This window comes from Epargyreus clarus, unplaced genomic scaffold, assembly GCF_041222505.1.
Source record: "Epargyreus clarus isolate Ecla_fem2 unplaced genomic scaffold, WU_Ecla_fem_2.2 ptg000015l, whole genome shotgun sequence".
NCBI classification, from domain to species: Eukaryota; Metazoa; Arthropoda; class Insecta; order Lepidoptera; family Hesperiidae; genus Epargyreus; species Epargyreus clarus.
In genome coordinates, this window is record NW_027332223.1 from 6,063,518 (window position 1) to 6,080,980 (window position 17,463).

The window sequence follows — 17,463 nt, forward strand, 5'->3', positions numbered from 1 at the left end:
TTTAAGGATTGATCGTAAAATTTGGTAGAAAAATAAACCACAAAATTGAGTGTACTTAATTTTATAGGTATCGAAATTGCATCTTAAATTTTGGTCATCGTACGTTGCGTCGAAATTCACTCGGTGACATAGCGAAAATTTTAATAGTAGAGGCTAGCGCAGGGTGTTCGGTCCATGAGTGACGTAAAACTTAATTACAGAAACGCGCCGCAGCCACGATCACGAAGGCCGTCTACTAACAACTCCAATTATTCATATGAATCCTATTCTCACATGGCAATAAAATATTTAAAATATTGTTAGTTAATTCTGTATCATTTTTCGTTTAATAACAAAAAATCGATTATAACATAACTCGTTTTCCAATATAAAATCAGATTTATTCGCGTATGATTGTATACGGACCTTGAACGCGCCTATTAAGACCTTCATGCTGGTAACCGCGCGGAAGTTGACGGGTACATTTTTTGTCAATTTCGAGCTCGTTGAATTTTAGCACGCATTAGTCACTAGCTAACCTTCAGCGGCGAAGCCCGCGGCGCATTGTTGAGCCGCTGCACTGCGATATCGTCGCGTCGGGTGCAATAACAGCCGCTATCACAATGTCACAACGACGTCTGCTTTGTCCCCGGCGCGGGCGGCAGTGACGGTCGGACTGCCGAGCGGATTCGCTGTTCTGCGACGTATTATTTCCAATATTCGCCATATTTCGCAGATAGATAATCTGGGGCGCAAATCGTGACGAAGGCGTAGCGTTTCGGGTCGATTCGTAACGAAGTGTAAACTTAAAATTTTACAGCGTCGTCAAAGTCGTCAAAGCGTGAACGGTTGTGCAGTGTTTTGGTAGTGATGTGAGGATGCTAGTGCGTGAGTATGTCGAGCTTGGCGAAGAAAGACAAGCCGACGATGTCGGTGACTGCGCTGATCAATTGGGCGCGGCCGGCGCCGCCGGGCCCGCAGCAGCCTCCGCCCGCGGCGCCCGCGCCCTCCGCCAACATGCTGCAGCCGCTCGGTACACCCTCGAACACGGCCAACGTTGACTTCGATATTCAATGTAACTGTTTTTATTTTATTATTTGTTTATAATAATTAACAGCGTAGTTATGAACAGTAAGTATTAATTTAATAAATTATTTACAAATTAATTGCTTAAAATGAATGATGTGATTTCTTAATCTTTAATACATGAGCTTGTCAAACTTGAGTTTAAGTTTTATCCACGTCCGCAATAGCAAGTGGTAGATTAAATGAAGTTTGTTTATTTACTTTAGTAGGAGATTATGAAAAAACACGCGCCAGCTTCCGACCTACTTATGATAAATATAGAAAGACTATTATTACTTGTATACGATTAATGTAAATGTTCACATTGGACGCAAAACATGATATTGGAGCCATATCCGAAAAAAATATACAGGAACAAAGATGAACTTTAAAAAGCTTAGGAGAGCCGAAGTAAATAAGGCCAGAGGTAGGTTACTATTTATTTGGAAAATGTGTAGGTCCTCTGGTTATGCGTCCAAACAAAACACGGTAGCTCATAACCAATATGGAGATAAACAATTAAACAAAGAAAATCAATACACGAAAAGCGTATTTCGAAACTCATATTATTCACAACTTGACTCAATTCGGCGAGCCGGGGCTGACGCCTTATTGTGAACCCGTTTTTAATAAGTTTCGTTTTGCGTTTCAAACGAGTAGCTGGAAAGAACGGCATGACGTTTACATTAGGGATGTACCAAGGTTTAATGGGTTTACGCAGTAAATAACAATTACTTTTTTGTGATACCGTGACGTTGCTGAACATTAAGTACTTGTTATACCTTCAATCTAAGCTTATGGTTGAAGTTACACTGATTATTGGAAACAAGATACAAAATGATTGAAATTGTAAGCATCATTGGTGCTGGAGCTCTGGTGTATGGACTGCAGAGCGACACCAGCGCCAGGCATGTATCTATCTTACAGCCTGCAGTAGTTTGACAAGGAAAACAGCTGCTGTATTCTTATTTCAATATTGTGCTAAACTTGGGTCTTAAAGACTTGAATGATTTCATTGTTGTATATAGTACTGATATTATGACTTCTATTCTACTACTTACTACACCTCAATTATTGATACCTACAAATCGTATATATAATATAAACAATGATGATCTATGACGTTGACGTCTAAGGAGTAAAGGGATCTGGAAAATACCCCATTTTATAGCCCTACGTGCAGTTTAATGTGTTCTTTATGATTAAAGAGGCTCATTGCTACTGCGTAGGTTGCTAATCTAAAAGGGATGTTAAGTGTTAGTTTATGGCTTGAAACGTTCAAATTGGCGATAAAGTTCTTAAAACTCAGTTCAAGTGCGACCGAACTCTGTGCGCAGAGTTCGTACGGCTTGTAACAAAACTACCAGAAAGATGTATGGCCTGGACGGTGTAGAGTTCTTCAGCAACGTATTGACGAGTTAGTTTTTGTCTATGAAAGTTATAACATAGTTTGTTGAATGCGAAATTCAATTACATAAAAACTTTAGGTGGCGTATAGCGAAATAACAATGAATAGCAGCCTTATTTCAATAGTATGTTAATTTAAACCACGAGACGGGACAATCGCAAGTACCTACACGATTTTGTTTGCCGGCACGTGAGTGAGTTATTTTCGGTTACTTTTATTTAATTGTTCGAAGAATCGATTCAATTTAACGCGGTGACGGGTCTATTACTATAGGAAATTATTTATGTGTAACGAATAGATAGCGATGTTGATTTTATCCTTGTTTGTTTTTTATCGATGCAGTCATACGCGATTGCAACGTGTATGAAGTGAGGCTGTGTTAGTTTTTTGCATACGCAATACTTGATGGAAATGAAGAGAGTATGTGTATGAAATCCGGCGCTGTGATGCGTTCTAATGAGACATCATTAAGCCCGCAGGCAATTCGGATTCGCTAGTATAATGTGCTATGAGATATGTTGGAACGAGTTTACGTTATTTTGTTTCAATTTTGTTATTCGTGAGCGTAATCAACTTTATGTATGTAGTAAATTGCTTTGGTTATCGTTATGTATATTTATGGATTTATCTGAAACGACTCTACCGCTCATCGTATTTACTTTAAAGATCGCTACACCAATAAATTAACGAATCTGCTAAATAAACGCAATACTCATCCACCTAACACTATGCAGAAACATATAATATATGCCAGTACATTATTACTTGTATTGGGCATACATTATTTATAGATTTCGATTTCGAAATTTTATGTGTATAGAAGGTCCGGACAAGCATCCAGATGACATCCAAAACGATATCTATATAGATTTATCTTAAAAATCATAGTTAAAAACTGTGAAAGACTTAGTCTTTCGCTTAAGTTATGACCTCACGCTTGTATAATATAAATTTTTAACGAAAATAAGTTATGAGCGTCGGCTGACCTTTGTAAGGGAAGAAAGACGAATAGCAATTTCCAATAAAGTGTTTATTTAGAGGCCTCCTAAAGTGCTTTGCCCTTGCAAATCAATCAAAATAACGTTTTCATTATTATGTTTTAATCAAATTTACAGCTGTTGTCGTCTGAAATTAGTTTCTATTTTGCTCTACAGATAATGTAAATTATTTGAAGTTTACACAATGTATTAAGCTGAGTATTAATAGACACTATAGCACTACTTAATACTTGTTTTTTATTGTTTAAGAGTATTTAACTTATGGAAACTTCACCAAATATGAAATCTTTTAAACCATAACAGTATATAGTGATGGTATCTTACCATTACCATATACTCTTAATAGGATACGCTTATGATAGAAGTAAATGTTTATTTCTATTTACAAAAAAATAGTATAGTTTTATATTTCAAATATCTAAAACGATACTTAGTTGTCCATTTAACTTTACTTCAACAGAAAACCAGATTATGGGGTTTCTATGTAGTTTCTATCTTTCTTCGTGTTAATATATTTTCACCAATAAGCACTAGCAAACACGCTGAATTCAGTAAAAAAATTGGCCAGGTGCAAGTCGAACTCGCACACCGAGGGTTCCGTACCACCAACATTTACATATTTTTTATTATTTTTCGTATTTGTTATTAAGTATAGCAGACACTGAAGTAAATACATTTTGAAAATTTTAACTATCTACCTTTTAAGGTTCAATAGATAAAGCAAAACGCGTCGAGATATAGTGGTTTCTTGTGTGGCGACCCCCATTTTCAACTTTTATATATTTTTAGTATTTGTTGTTATAGCGGCCACCTTTATATATAGTCTGTAAAAAACTCTATCCATTACGGTTTAGGAGATGGAGCCCTGTGACAGACGGAAGGTTTTTACCCTTTGGTGCGGAACCCTAAAAATACCTTTGTTTTAGGAGGCCATTTCATAAGTAGGTATGAGGAACTGCGGTTTCTGTTGCGTGAGTACTTTTCTATATGACGATGGTTTAAAGACACCAAGTGCACATAAACCACAAGAGTTGTTTTTATTTTTTTATTACAGGTTTTTACTTCTATATTCCCTTTTTTATCCAACTTGTTAGACATCACTATTAGCTACGATGAAATGGCCTTTGATTATTTATTTATAAAAACGAATAATAGAGAATATTAGAGTGTACTCGCGTAGATAGATACCATGCACGGTAGGTATATTACATTGCGGTACCTAGAGATACCTAGGCGTACTTAAAACCTATAGGATGCCATAATCATGTGCTAATTCCGTAAAATGTAACAGTATGACCTTGTCCCTTTCCATATACATATTATTTTAGTTATAAGTCAAGGATATATGATAAGCCTTATACTGTACAAGTCGGTTATATTTACTATGAGGATTTGTCACGATGTTTTCCGTCGAGCACAGCGCGGCGTGATTGATTAATGTAACTGACAGCTCTGCATCGATCCGGCCACACGATATTATAGCGAAATGAAAATAATATTTCAACACGGACACTTGGGAAGATAGCGAAGGTCTCGTATCATAACTTAGGCATGACAGTAATGTATGTAAATTCGTTTTGTTTTATTATAATATTTAATGTCTATAATGTTTAATGCTCGTTTTACTTAAATTCCTCCGTTTAGCATTCAAGTGTATAAATAATCACTCATGTATACAGATATTCACGCGACGATGTATATATAAAAGGTATGATATGTGTGTGGTGGTAGATTGTTGACGATGATGTAATAACATTATGATCTAACACTTTATTTATAATAACCACATGTAAGACCGATTGAAATCTATAAGAACACTAGCCGCGCTAAAGTCCACTTTGATGTTGTAGTTTTGCGTGAATAACATCTACATAGCTATACTATGAAGTGCTAACTGTCAACAATTAATATATGTATCAGTATGGAAATTGTAATCTAGCGATACTTTATCATGTCAAATAGTCACGTGTTTTTGCCATAATTATGCGTGGTGTCGTTTCACGCCATGAATAATTTTTCAATAAGTATTCATCATTCAGTATTCCATACGCACGAAAGATTTCGTTACAATTTTATTACAAGTCTTTTTATACTGCTTCAAAGGTATATAAAATGTATTCCTTTACATTTTATATCATTTTATTGGCCTGTAATTACAATACGTACGGGCTATTTGCATACTTTTGCCGATAAATCTGTATCATTTGCTTAATATTCACAGCTAGCTCCATTATGATCATAAAACACTTCTAGTTTTTTGAATCTGTTGTTGGTAATAAGTTTTTAGTTCTTTGTAGAATAATCATGCATTCAATTAAGATTTTACGATAATGATTTGCATAAAATAAAGGACTAATTGCTGTTTATACATTTATTATTATTATTATAGGTATAACTGTATACTACATGGACTTCTTTGTAACGGATACGATGATTTTAAAGGGATCTGGTATTTAAATAGTGCTTTATTTTCTAAGATCAGTTTCAGTTCATAAAACTGAAAAAAAATTGTTACACTAACAAACACTATCTCACGGAATATAGAAGTACGAGATACTCGTATGATATAAAGCGACATAACATATTGCACTTTTGGCATGGTTGTAATAGTAAGCTTGATCTATGAAATCTTCGCGATGACAAGACGTACACCGCCGAAGGTAGATTGGTCGCTCAGCTATCAGTAATTTTGTATAAAATTCATAAATAGTAAAGCTCAAGCCATGTTTTCCCTAGTGACATATAATGGTACTCGAGTTTGTATTTTCCATTACACTGTTTATCTTTTCATAAGATTTTCCTGTATAAGATTTTCCCAAGCGAGACGTCAGGCCATGGTGGCACGTGTAAACAAGTTATTTACTCTACCTTACTTCCACCTTCCACCTTCAAATGTGGGCGTATGTTTGGAGTTTGTCATTATGTTTTACTTGGAAACGTGATCATTTGAAGTGCTTTATTAAGTCCTTTCATTCGATTTTATTTGTAACACTGAAAAAATATTCCTTTTCTACGCATAAACCACAAGCGAGTTTTTATTTTTCTTTTCAATTCTGGCAGTGAATGCAAGATAATATATTTATAGCTAGGGTTGCTACTACGTTTTGTAGCTTTTATTTTATGTGTTATGCTAGAATTGATGTAAAATCTGATTGGCACAAAGTTTCTAATTCGATTTCTAGTCTAGCTAATGTAGAAGATTAATCTAGATATCTTTTATGAGCAACCTTTGTATGTATTACACACAACACTAGCATTCCGAGACACTTTGATATTCTACTTATTCACGCTTGTGATATTCACCCTTAATAACAACCTACTTTGATTATAGACGCGGATGGAAAATGAATTAGTCTTACAAGATTCCGTCTGGCCTCCTCTCCGTCTAGACTCCTACACAAGCTATGTCTGAGCATAGATTGTTTAATAATGTATTGATTTTGACAATTGGTAATATAAAGGTTGTGTTGGTTTTTGTCGCAGTCTTTAATTTTGTTGGTGTAACAAAGACTTTGCAATTATTTATGTGATAACATGTGTATCACGGTTGATAATAATATAATTTGACCTAATCATCATTGTATTCACTTTTCAATACAAAGAAAATTTTCTGCTGATACAGTTTATACCTAATGATTACATACCTAACTTTTTTGATATTTGTTACCATAAATATACAGCCTGTAAGCCTAGCGCTCTCTCGTTAACGTAAAATGTCTTCATGTATGTTATTTACGTTAATTAGGCAATTTTAAAATACTCGTATATTTTACAAACACTATTTATTCATAAAGTCATTAACTGCTTTTATGAACTGTTCGTTAATCTTGTGAATATGCACACCATAGGGTTTTCAAAATAGATATTCATTAATATCGATAGGTAAATAACTTCTTCAATACAAATTCATCAATATTTTCCTTTGAAACCGTAAATTGAGCGCCTATATTCATACCAAGTTTATTGATGGAATTTTATTGTGTTTACCCAAACCGTCAAGTTTGTTATGAGTTAATTGAAACGATTTCTTTAAATAAGACCTTTTGTTTGTACCGAATTTAGACAACGCAAAATTTCTCTCCGCGGCGCTCGCCCCTAAATCAAATCGTGTTTTTCTCCTTGACGATTGTAATTTATAATACCGTTCGCCATTATCATAAATGGTTTCCTCGTGAATTCAGCATAATCTGAATCCCTCGTGAATCTATTAGCTTTAAGAGAAAAAATCCACTGCCATGTCAGGTCGGTTTTGCGTCTGTGTGGATGGAGTTTATATAATCGAATTTTACAATGGATTTTCCTAATTTGGCTGCTTTTCTTGTAAATTTGTTTTTAGTTAATGCCGTCGTCTGCCGCGTAAATTTTTCTATATTAAAAATCTGTACCTTTAGAAAGGGAATTTCGTTGGGCGTTCTATTCGATTTTTTCATTTATTCGAAAAAAGTTTTTTGATCTTTTCGTGACTGAAGGGGCCATTCTTCTTTATTAAGAAACTTTATGACAAGTATTAAATTTATTAATAATTTATTTCAGCGCCCTTATTATTCTGAGACGGTCTTCATAAAGAACGTAGCGTTTGGCCACGTCTTTGTACGCTTGAACTCCAGTAATTACGTTGATGTCATTGATGTAACTGTTGAATATTTTAATTTATTACGTACGAACTTTGGTCCCTTACGTCTAGTGACGTGGTTGTGTACGTGCGACTTCCTTATTTAAAGTTTGTACCTTCTTGAGTAAGGGCTCACCAAGAAACCATTGTCAGTGGTCCAAAGAGTTATTAAACCACATTGCGCTTGTCAAAGCTTAACTGAATCACTGAAGATTGTTTGTCAGTTATGATTGAATAGTCTAATGTGTAGATTTTTTGTGAAATTCTAAAAACATGCAAACGTCGACTTGATTAATATAAATTATGACGTCAACTTTCCAATTATGTAAATTTAACCCTGTCAGGGCAGTAAATCGTTTAGGCGGAGGGCCGTAGAAAAGCCGCCGATATTATATAGGTATTAGGTATGAAATTCCATTATAGCTGATATTTTATATTAGGAGGGTGGCTGTTTCCTCAGTTTTTGTTGTCCGAGGCAGCCCCAAGACTAATGGACCGGTCCTGTCTGCTTTTTCTGAGCAGACGACGTTTTTGTTTATTTTCTATTCGCCGTGCTACTTTGCTTTGAAAGGTCGATTTTGTTATTGGGTTGGTGAAATCAAATTATTTTTTGTAAGTTGGCGATGGCGGAATTAATTTAATTTGCAAAGAGCGCTGATAGCAATTTGAGATCGATTGGAAACGATTATGACTTGATTTAATATATTACAATATTGTTTCTATCTTTAAGTACATAGCTATCCATTCGTTTATCAGTAGTAATATCAATAGTAGACACTCGTATAAAATACCTGAAGTACTTAAAAGAACGTCAAAAGTTCATTTTAATGTACTTATATCATTTTAAGTTTAGGGTTTTGGTAAGATTAAATTGTTCCTTCAGTACAATATGTTCTTCAACTATAAACTAAATAATTATAAGTTTTGTAACTCGAAATAGATTCAATGTTCCCAGACATTTACATAGTAAGTTTAATTAACTTGCGCCGTATTATACTGGCTACATATTTTTAAACTTGCAACTATACATACCTACTTGCTTTCAAGTTCATAGTAATATGTGTGTGTGCATTTATTTGACATTTAAATGAGGTAAAATAAATTGAGTTGGAGAAAATTATAAATTTAAACAAATAGTTGTATCGAACTTCGACACACCTACGAATGCATATAAACTTTGTATTGTTGTGTGTATTTGAATGCTATTCACTGAAATACATACATAGGTCCATACTATATACATATATACTCAAACCGTCCAGCAAGCGACCCCGGGAAGGACAGCGGTTTGTGTGGTCGCATATCGCTGTAATCACCAGGGGATGTGAGAGGAGCGTAAATTGCTTCCCCCAGGGCAGAGCCCGATAGAAGGGCATCGCTTTAGGAGGACTCCGATTGTGTTCCGTTGGAGATCCCGGAGTTCTCCACCAAACGCTGAGGACGGCCACCGGGGGGTTTTAGTGCGGTCAAAATCCCACATAAGTCGGCGTCACTCCCATCTCCCGTCGGGTACCTTTTGAAGGTTTCCCCCTCGTCAACAAAAAAAAAAGGTTCATACTATATGGAATAAAGTGTTCGTCATCGTTCTGATCATGAAACAGAAACTTGCCTTTTTCTTCTATGGTTCTGATTATCGTTTCATTTCGGATTTTCATAAGTGTAGACAATGAAACAAAATGGGTTCACCAGATTCTTACATCAGGTTTATTGTTAACAGGGCTGAACCTAGAGGCGGGGTTCATGTCCCCGATGTCGCCGCCGGAGATGAAGCCGGACACAGCGATGTTGGACGGCATGCGCGACGACGCCACCTCCCCCCCGGCGCTCCGGAGCTACCCGCCGAACCACCCCCTCAGCGGCTCCAAGCACCTCTGCTCGATATGTGGCGACAGAGCGTCGGGGAAACATTATGGAGTTTACAGGTATGAGATGTATCTCAAAGTAATTCTTTGCTTAACTTTTAACTGTGACATCCTCACAGTTTTTAGTCTCCAATAGGTAAAACACAACTGACTTGGAGGATGCGGTAAGTCAGAAATTTAGATGTTCCAACATAGTTCTCAGAGATAGTAACATATGTGATCGACTGCAGTTAGAATTCATCAGTTTGCAGTTGATTACAGATGTTAATTTGTGCCACTAACATAATCTGATGTATTGCATACCCAATTGAATGATCTATGACGTAAAACAAACTAGGTATAGGTATTTTTTTTTTATAATATAAGAGTAGCAGACGAGCATGCAGTCCATCTGATGGTAAGTGGCTACTGCCGCCCATGGACATCTGTAATCAACCCCAGATAGGATTAGATATTCCTACCTGAGGTCGGCCACAGATGCGCCGCTACCCCTGAGGACTAAGCTGGAACGCCTCGGAAAAGTCTGTCTCCCTTACCACACCCTTCAAACCGGAACACAGCAGCGCTTAACACTGCTGTTATTAGGTAGAAATAGGTGTGGCGGTGGTGCCGCCGGAGTCGAACCACAAAGGGTTGTACCACCTTTAAAATCCGTATCCGTAATTCTTAATAATACGTACATAAATACTATACTTTATAGTATGGATGTTATTGTATAGTTTCGTATGTTAACGCGCTATTAATCTTCGTGAAACATATGGAGTTATTGATAAAAGGGTCCTCGAGGTGGCTTAACAGGATAAACAACAGGATAACAGAATATATTGCGAAAGTTGTTTATTATTTCTACCGAAACCCGATCGGAGATTCGTTGGTTCCTTCGGAATGAGTTGGGTTACCTTATATGTACCTATCAGAACAGAGTAGCGTGTATCGTCGCTATGGGTCCTTTTTATACATATGTATTTACAGACATTGAACGTTTTACACGAGGGTTATGCCAGACGAAATCAGAATTCTATACATTTCTTTTTGTATACAATAATTTGACAGATACTGTCTACGCGGCACAATAGATATAACTTAGAACTGATGTAGTTATGGTGGGACTGACTTACTAGACCCATTCATTGTACAGGAAAATACTTTTGTCAGTCATGGCAGTGCACGCGTTCAACACGCTTTATATCTGTAGATGTAAAAGAAAACTTTAATATATCAAAGGTGATTTTTTTTTCAAAAAAGAATTGGTTAGCACAATTAGTTTTATTCTTCTTAACATTTTGTAGATTGCGACACCGACCCGACTTCCGGACGATGCGATGCCACGTCTCCCCTTAACTCTGTCGCTACGAACCCATTACCAACTCACATCCACTTAGCATTAGCAGTCTGGCTGCTAAGTTAAGCGTGTATCACAACGATACGTGTACGAGAACATTTGGAAATTATTTTCCCAAGTACCTTAGTTAGCTACCTAAATCACTGTTTTAAAACAGGGGTTTGTTTCTAAGATACTTTGGGTAAACTGATTATATTTGTGGTACCTTGTCTTAACTTAATTTAGTTTACATAATACGTCTCGTATGTATGTCCTACACACCTACTGCTGTGTGCGACTCCTTCGCTATGCATCTTCCAATAATGTTGTTCGGAATGATTGCGCATATTGAGTTTATTATTGATGTAATAATATGTATATGAGTTATGCAAAATAAAAACGTAATTTATTTTGCGACGTCATATAAAAGGGTATCAAATCAAGCGCCTCTGATTTCGTAGTGAGAATAATAAATCAGCTATTTTGAAGCGAGTATGATCACTAGCAACGTTACCTACTACGAATAAAAATAATCTCGTTCCAGGGAAAGTTTTATTGGATCTTGTTATGAAATATCATTGCATTACGGGAATAGATTCTCTGTATTGAGCGCCAGATTAATAATTTATTTCACAGTGAAATGAGATATTATTTTGTAACTTAATAGCTTTCGGGTTCGCTTTGAACGTTGGTAGCTAGTTATAAAAGTCCGATAGATGTTTTTTTTATTGGATGAAATGGCATGAAATGTTCATAATTATGCTTCATAGGGACTCATGGCGCATAAGGGTTCCATGTATACTGTCATCCCTTCGTGTTAAAAATAAACTGATCTGCTTATTCACTGCGTAAGCACCGAACGCCTACTAGATTAACTGTAACAATGTGGAAATCTGTTTATATAAAATAACGGATAAGAAAAAATTACTATTTGACAATTTTCGTGATAGAGAAGTGTTTTGGATTCAGAGGCTTCCGACTTCGATTTCTGGTCAATACAAACGGTAGGTGTAACTTTAAAGTCCTTAAAGTTTCGGGTTTGAGTGTTTGTAGCATGTGTACGTTGTTGTGTGTGTAGAAAGCGTTAAAGCTATTGGAAACTAGGTACTATGTGTGATGTGTATACACTGTGATATGTTTGTAAAATCTGTACCTACGTTGTACATGTAACATGTCTAGACTTCTAGACAGCACCCGTCTACGTACCAAAATAAATATAGGTAGGTACCTACATTCGACGTAAAGGTGGATTGTAAAATGTAGTAGAATTGAACAAGTGAACAACTCGCTCAATATTACAGGGTACGTATCGATGATTATAGTTCTCGTGTGCCGTATTAGAATAATATAGACGCGTTTGCGTGGGAGGGGCACCGTGTGAGTTCAAAACTATTCCAGGTTTATACAATTCGAACTTATACATTATTGAAACGATTTACAATTCTATCGATCGTCGGCCGCCTGTAATGTCATGCAAGAGACATTTTCTTTTCACCTTGAGAATATTTTATGTTGACAATCATGTAGCGAGGGCAGGTAAAATGGATCATGGGTGCCGGCCATAAATTAGTTTCAAACTTTTTGTGTTTCCTCAACACTTGCTGACTTTTTCTTTTAACAAATTACGTCCCATTGCGTGTGACTAAAATAATTTGGCGTTACTTTCTTATTTGTTTCAAACACTAAATATTTTGTCGCATATTAATGATTTTTTTATCTTAATGATACGTAACGAGCACGTACTGTGTTTTTTATTACAAAGTCAAACAACCAACTCGTAAAAGCGGTATCATTTCAAAAAAGACTGTAATAAATTGATAGATTTTCAGAAGTATCTACATAGTTAACGAACATGCAGTCCACCTGATGGTAGGTAAGTGGCTACGGCCGGCAATGGTAAAGGTGCGACGGCGCTGCCTCCCGGGTCGAACCACAAACTACCTTCAATTATCAATTTAATTATCTTAAAAAAAAGTTTATTACCTAAATAAATTCTTCTAAGGTTTTATATTATAACCAATCATCTAGTTTACGTTAAGTTTTATTATTCTGCCAACAAAACTCATCATATGCCAAGGCTTCATAAAACTGTAGATTGATTTTGAGTTCAAAGAAATTTAGCAAATGAATATGCACGTTTTTAATAAAGTTTATACTGTAAGATGCTGTGTGCAAAACATTAAACATGCCGCACTCGTAATGGTATCTTGTATTGTAAAGTGAAAGTATTTTTTGTCCACTAAATGTCGGTGGGTGTACTTGCGAAAATTGCTTTGCACAAATAATTACATGCACATGTCGACAACTTAAGGGGAAGTAATCATTATTGAACGCAAGATTTATGCAGGATAATATTTTAAAAATCTTTTTAAAACACGCCTTTATTGTAATTTACGTGACGCTATCTCTGTTTAATTTATTAAATAAAATTTATTTTATTAAAATAATAGATTTAAAATATCAAAATGAAAAAAAAAGGAAATTTTGTAAGGTGTCGAAGTTCAACGCCATTAACTTTAACTAGGTGGCATCTTCAAACCATTAAATTTCAGTTTTTGATTTAAGAGACAAGGACGTGATACAATACCAATGTGACACAATGGAAGCTGGGAAACGAAATTAAAATTAACTAAACGCAATTTGTTATGGATTCCAATATGATTGCTTATGTTCCTAATAATCAGTTAAGTGGCTTCAACATAGTTCAAGAAGATTTGACCGTTACAAATATGCATGTGAAGCTAATGCAGCTAAAAATAATCCGTAATAAATATAAGAAGTATGTATTATGGATTTACTCGACATCACTGGCGCCAGGGTTGTAATGTGTTTACTAGGTCTAAGTTACTATCCATAATATCTTGCTGTTTATTGAGCTAGAACAGAATACAGGCAGGTTTATTAAAATATCGTAAATGGTATATGAACTTGATCCGTTGGCGCTGGACGGGGATTGTCCCCCGTGGCGTATCTCCATCGGTCCAAAACGTCATAAATTTTAGCACCTCGATTTCTTTTCAAATAAAAAGTAAGCTTTTCTATGTGATAATGACATACTGTCATATCCACGACTCCGATATCTGTTTCACGGATGGTTTGTTCACCTCATAAATATTTGCCCGCGACAAACTGTGAACGAAGATTTTATATTTGAGTCAGGTGACGCGATGTCGATCATGCATCGCCTTCGCGACCAATGGAATGAATCAATCTTAATAATTGATAATAACCAGTAAACTTGAAGTCCGTTTCGCTCGGACTCAATACCGGACATAAACTTATTAAGCTGATTTAAAATTACAACCGTGTCTGGTGTCATCCTCTTAAAGGGTAATCACGTTATTAATGACCCCGTCGGAGAGAATTGCTTAAGTGCATGCTTTTTACGAACTTTGTTAACGGTGACATCAATTCAGCATTACTCAACCGAATCAATATTTTTTTCGACTGGAACACTTGAACACACTTCAATAGACTACAATACGCTGAATTGATTCATGATGCACACTTCGTCAACGTTACAAATAACACTATTAAGAACAATTTAGATACTATATACGGCCATTCATAAATCAATCTATATTTGGACATTAAAAATTGATGCGATCATACTCAGTTAATGGCCTATTTAATTTTGTTTCTGTTGTTGGGCAACCGCTATTTACTTTAACGTTTTTAGCAACTTAATCGATACAGATTGATCCTAATTTCCGTTTCGTGATACAAATTGCTGTGTTTGACAGCATAATGTGCGGTTACAGTTTTGCGATGCGATGAGACTTTCTGACTTATTAACATGCCTCTAAAATCCATGACCTGGTTAACTCGGTTGTATTTTGAGTCATTTCACATATCTGTAAACATTTTCCTTGAATATGATGTTGTGCTATATTGAGAGGATGACGTATATGTCCAACAAGAATGGAAGTGTTGAAATTTGAACCAAAAAAAATGTGTGAAGTGTCATAAAATCTGTTAATTACGAGACCAGTTTGGTGTTATACTTCTATCATTATTAAAAAACATTAGGGCATCATGAATATAAAGTGTGTTAGTTAATTTGGCTCAATGAATACTATCAAAATATTTAAATAGATATTTAAACAAAATCAAACCCAATTTTATCTGTTGCGTTAAATGAGTTTATTTCTGTTACAAATACCATTCCATTTTCTCTGTGTTATTGTATTTTTCACACAGACTAGGTTTCTCAATACTCGAATTGCCTGGAAATCAGACCAATTTGGTTGTAATGTGTCATAGGTTGCTGAAAATATTTTGTCGCAATTGTAATTATTTAATGATGAAAGAATAAATATTTGAAGCTGAAAGTTTCGTTCATACGAAGAGACATTGTTTGAAATAAGGAGATTAATGTGCTCTCTTGTAATTCCGTTGAAAGCGTGCCATTACGCATATCTGAATCATAGTAACATTTTTTTAAGCTGTCATTCTTAGTTAAGGAGTTACGTAGTGTAAATCAAAGAAGGTACGTAAATTGAAATTAAATAGAATTTATATGGCATCGATACATTTACGGATAAAAATAATTAATTTAAATAATTTATAGTTAATTATCTAATTATTACGCTCACGCTCATACATTTTAATTCTGTTTGGGGAATGTTTCGCCCCTACTGTTTGGTTTGATTATATGCATCATTATTTGAGGCATTGTAGATATAACAATATGTATTAGTCAATATTTTTTCAATGCAAAGAGCGATTGTTGCCAATAGCAATTTGTTGGTTGTTTTTTTTTCAATCCACTTGATAGTAAGTGGCTACTGCCGTTTATAAACACTGCTGTTATAGGTGTGACGGGGCGCCGCCGGACGTGAACCATAAAGGTTTCTACGCTCTTTAAAATCTATTTACATATAGGTTTAAGATATCCTTATTAATTTACAGTTGCGAGGGTTGCAAGGGTTTCTTCAAGCGGACGGTGCGCAAGGACCTCACGTACGCGTGCCGCGAGGACCGCAACTGCATCATCGACAAGCGGCAAAGGAACCGGTGTCAGTTCTGCCGGTACCAGAAGTGCCTCGCGTGCGGGATGAAGCGGGAGGCGGTGCAGGAGGAGAGGCAGCGCGCGGCCAGGGGAGCTGAGGACGCGCATCCTAGCAGTTCTGTGCAGGTGAGCTGACCGTGTAGTGCTTGTAACAATTATTATATGTTTCTTTCTTTTTTTGCATCTGACATTGCGTCAGATTTTAAACGTAGGATTACTAATGTTGCCTACTACAAAAGGGGGTTATGCCGTGGTCACATTAGGTACAATGCTTTGTGTATTGCCGCATGTGTGACCGCAGTTTATAACTTTGAGGAAAATCCATGTAAAGGGCGGGTGGTGTTATTTTAAGCTCTTTAAAAATATATATGCCAATTTAATAAAGGAGCGTATTTATCCTGTAATCGGTACTTAATACGATCTTATATTAAAAGCAGGATTAGAAGCTTAATTTTAGACTTACACTTAAAAGTCGTGCCATGTAAATAAATATTTTGAAGATTTGACATAGAGCTCTATACAAAGCTTAGTTTTGTGTTTATTAATGTTATTTATTTATTTATTCTTTATTATTTATGCACACACAATACAGATAAAAGAAAAAAAAACACATTTAAAGAAATAGTATGTACAAAGGCACTGCTTCTGTAAGAAATTTCTTCCAGCAGACCTGTGAGTGAATAGGGTGGAGTGGATATTATTAACATTATATTCAGTTTTAGTAAGAAATTTATTAGTACCTAGTCTGGCAGAATTTGGTAGTTTTTGGGTAGGTACACTGAAACAGTCTACACCTACGTGTAGAACGAATTTATCGCATTAAATCATTTCTCCGTTTCACGTTACTTTACTTGAAGTGTTGCATGTTTGTTGAAAAGACCATTACAATGACGCATATACAAATTGTTTATTTAAAGTGCTTGCCACGTAACGACCGTGAACTACCTGAACTTCAAACACGAGGATACTGTGAAATGTCTAGACTTACAAGAAATTACTTGCCTGGGAATTCCAGAAAAACGAAATAAAGTTTTGAGGGTAAAATTATATATAAATGTATGTAAAGAATATTTTTTCTGATTAATCAACAAGAATGTACTACTGAGTGAGTGTACGTGCAGTGGTAAACAAAGGCTGAGTGCAGAACCCTTCATATACATTTTTGCTTTATAGCAACACTGTATCACTGATCTAAATATGTTTGGAA

At 35.7% G+C, this 17,463-nt stretch overlaps 1 protein-coding gene across 8 annotated transcripts in view; it reads left to right on the forward strand.

Moving 5' to 3' along the window:
* Positions 1-17,463, forward strand: part of USP (RXR type hormone receptor) — a 51,233-nt gene that overhangs the window by 16,298 nt on the left and 17,472 nt on the right. For 4 of the 8 annotated variants that reach the window (XM_073080249.1, XM_073080253.1, XM_073080252.1 and 1 more), the window contains exons 2-4: positions 800-1,054; positions 9,780-9,984; positions 16,157-16,382. In XM_073080249.1, the coding sequence (XP_072936350.1) occupies positions 874-1,054; positions 9,780-9,984; positions 16,157-16,382 (612 nt within the window). In that variant the 5' untranslated portion in view covers positions 800-873. Of the gene's footprint in view, positions 1-377; positions 459-503; positions 1,055-9,779; positions 9,985-16,156; positions 16,383-17,463 lie in introns of those variants that run through there. The other 4 variants (XM_073080256.1, XM_073080251.1, XM_073080250.1 and 1 more) reach the window with 4 other exon arrangements.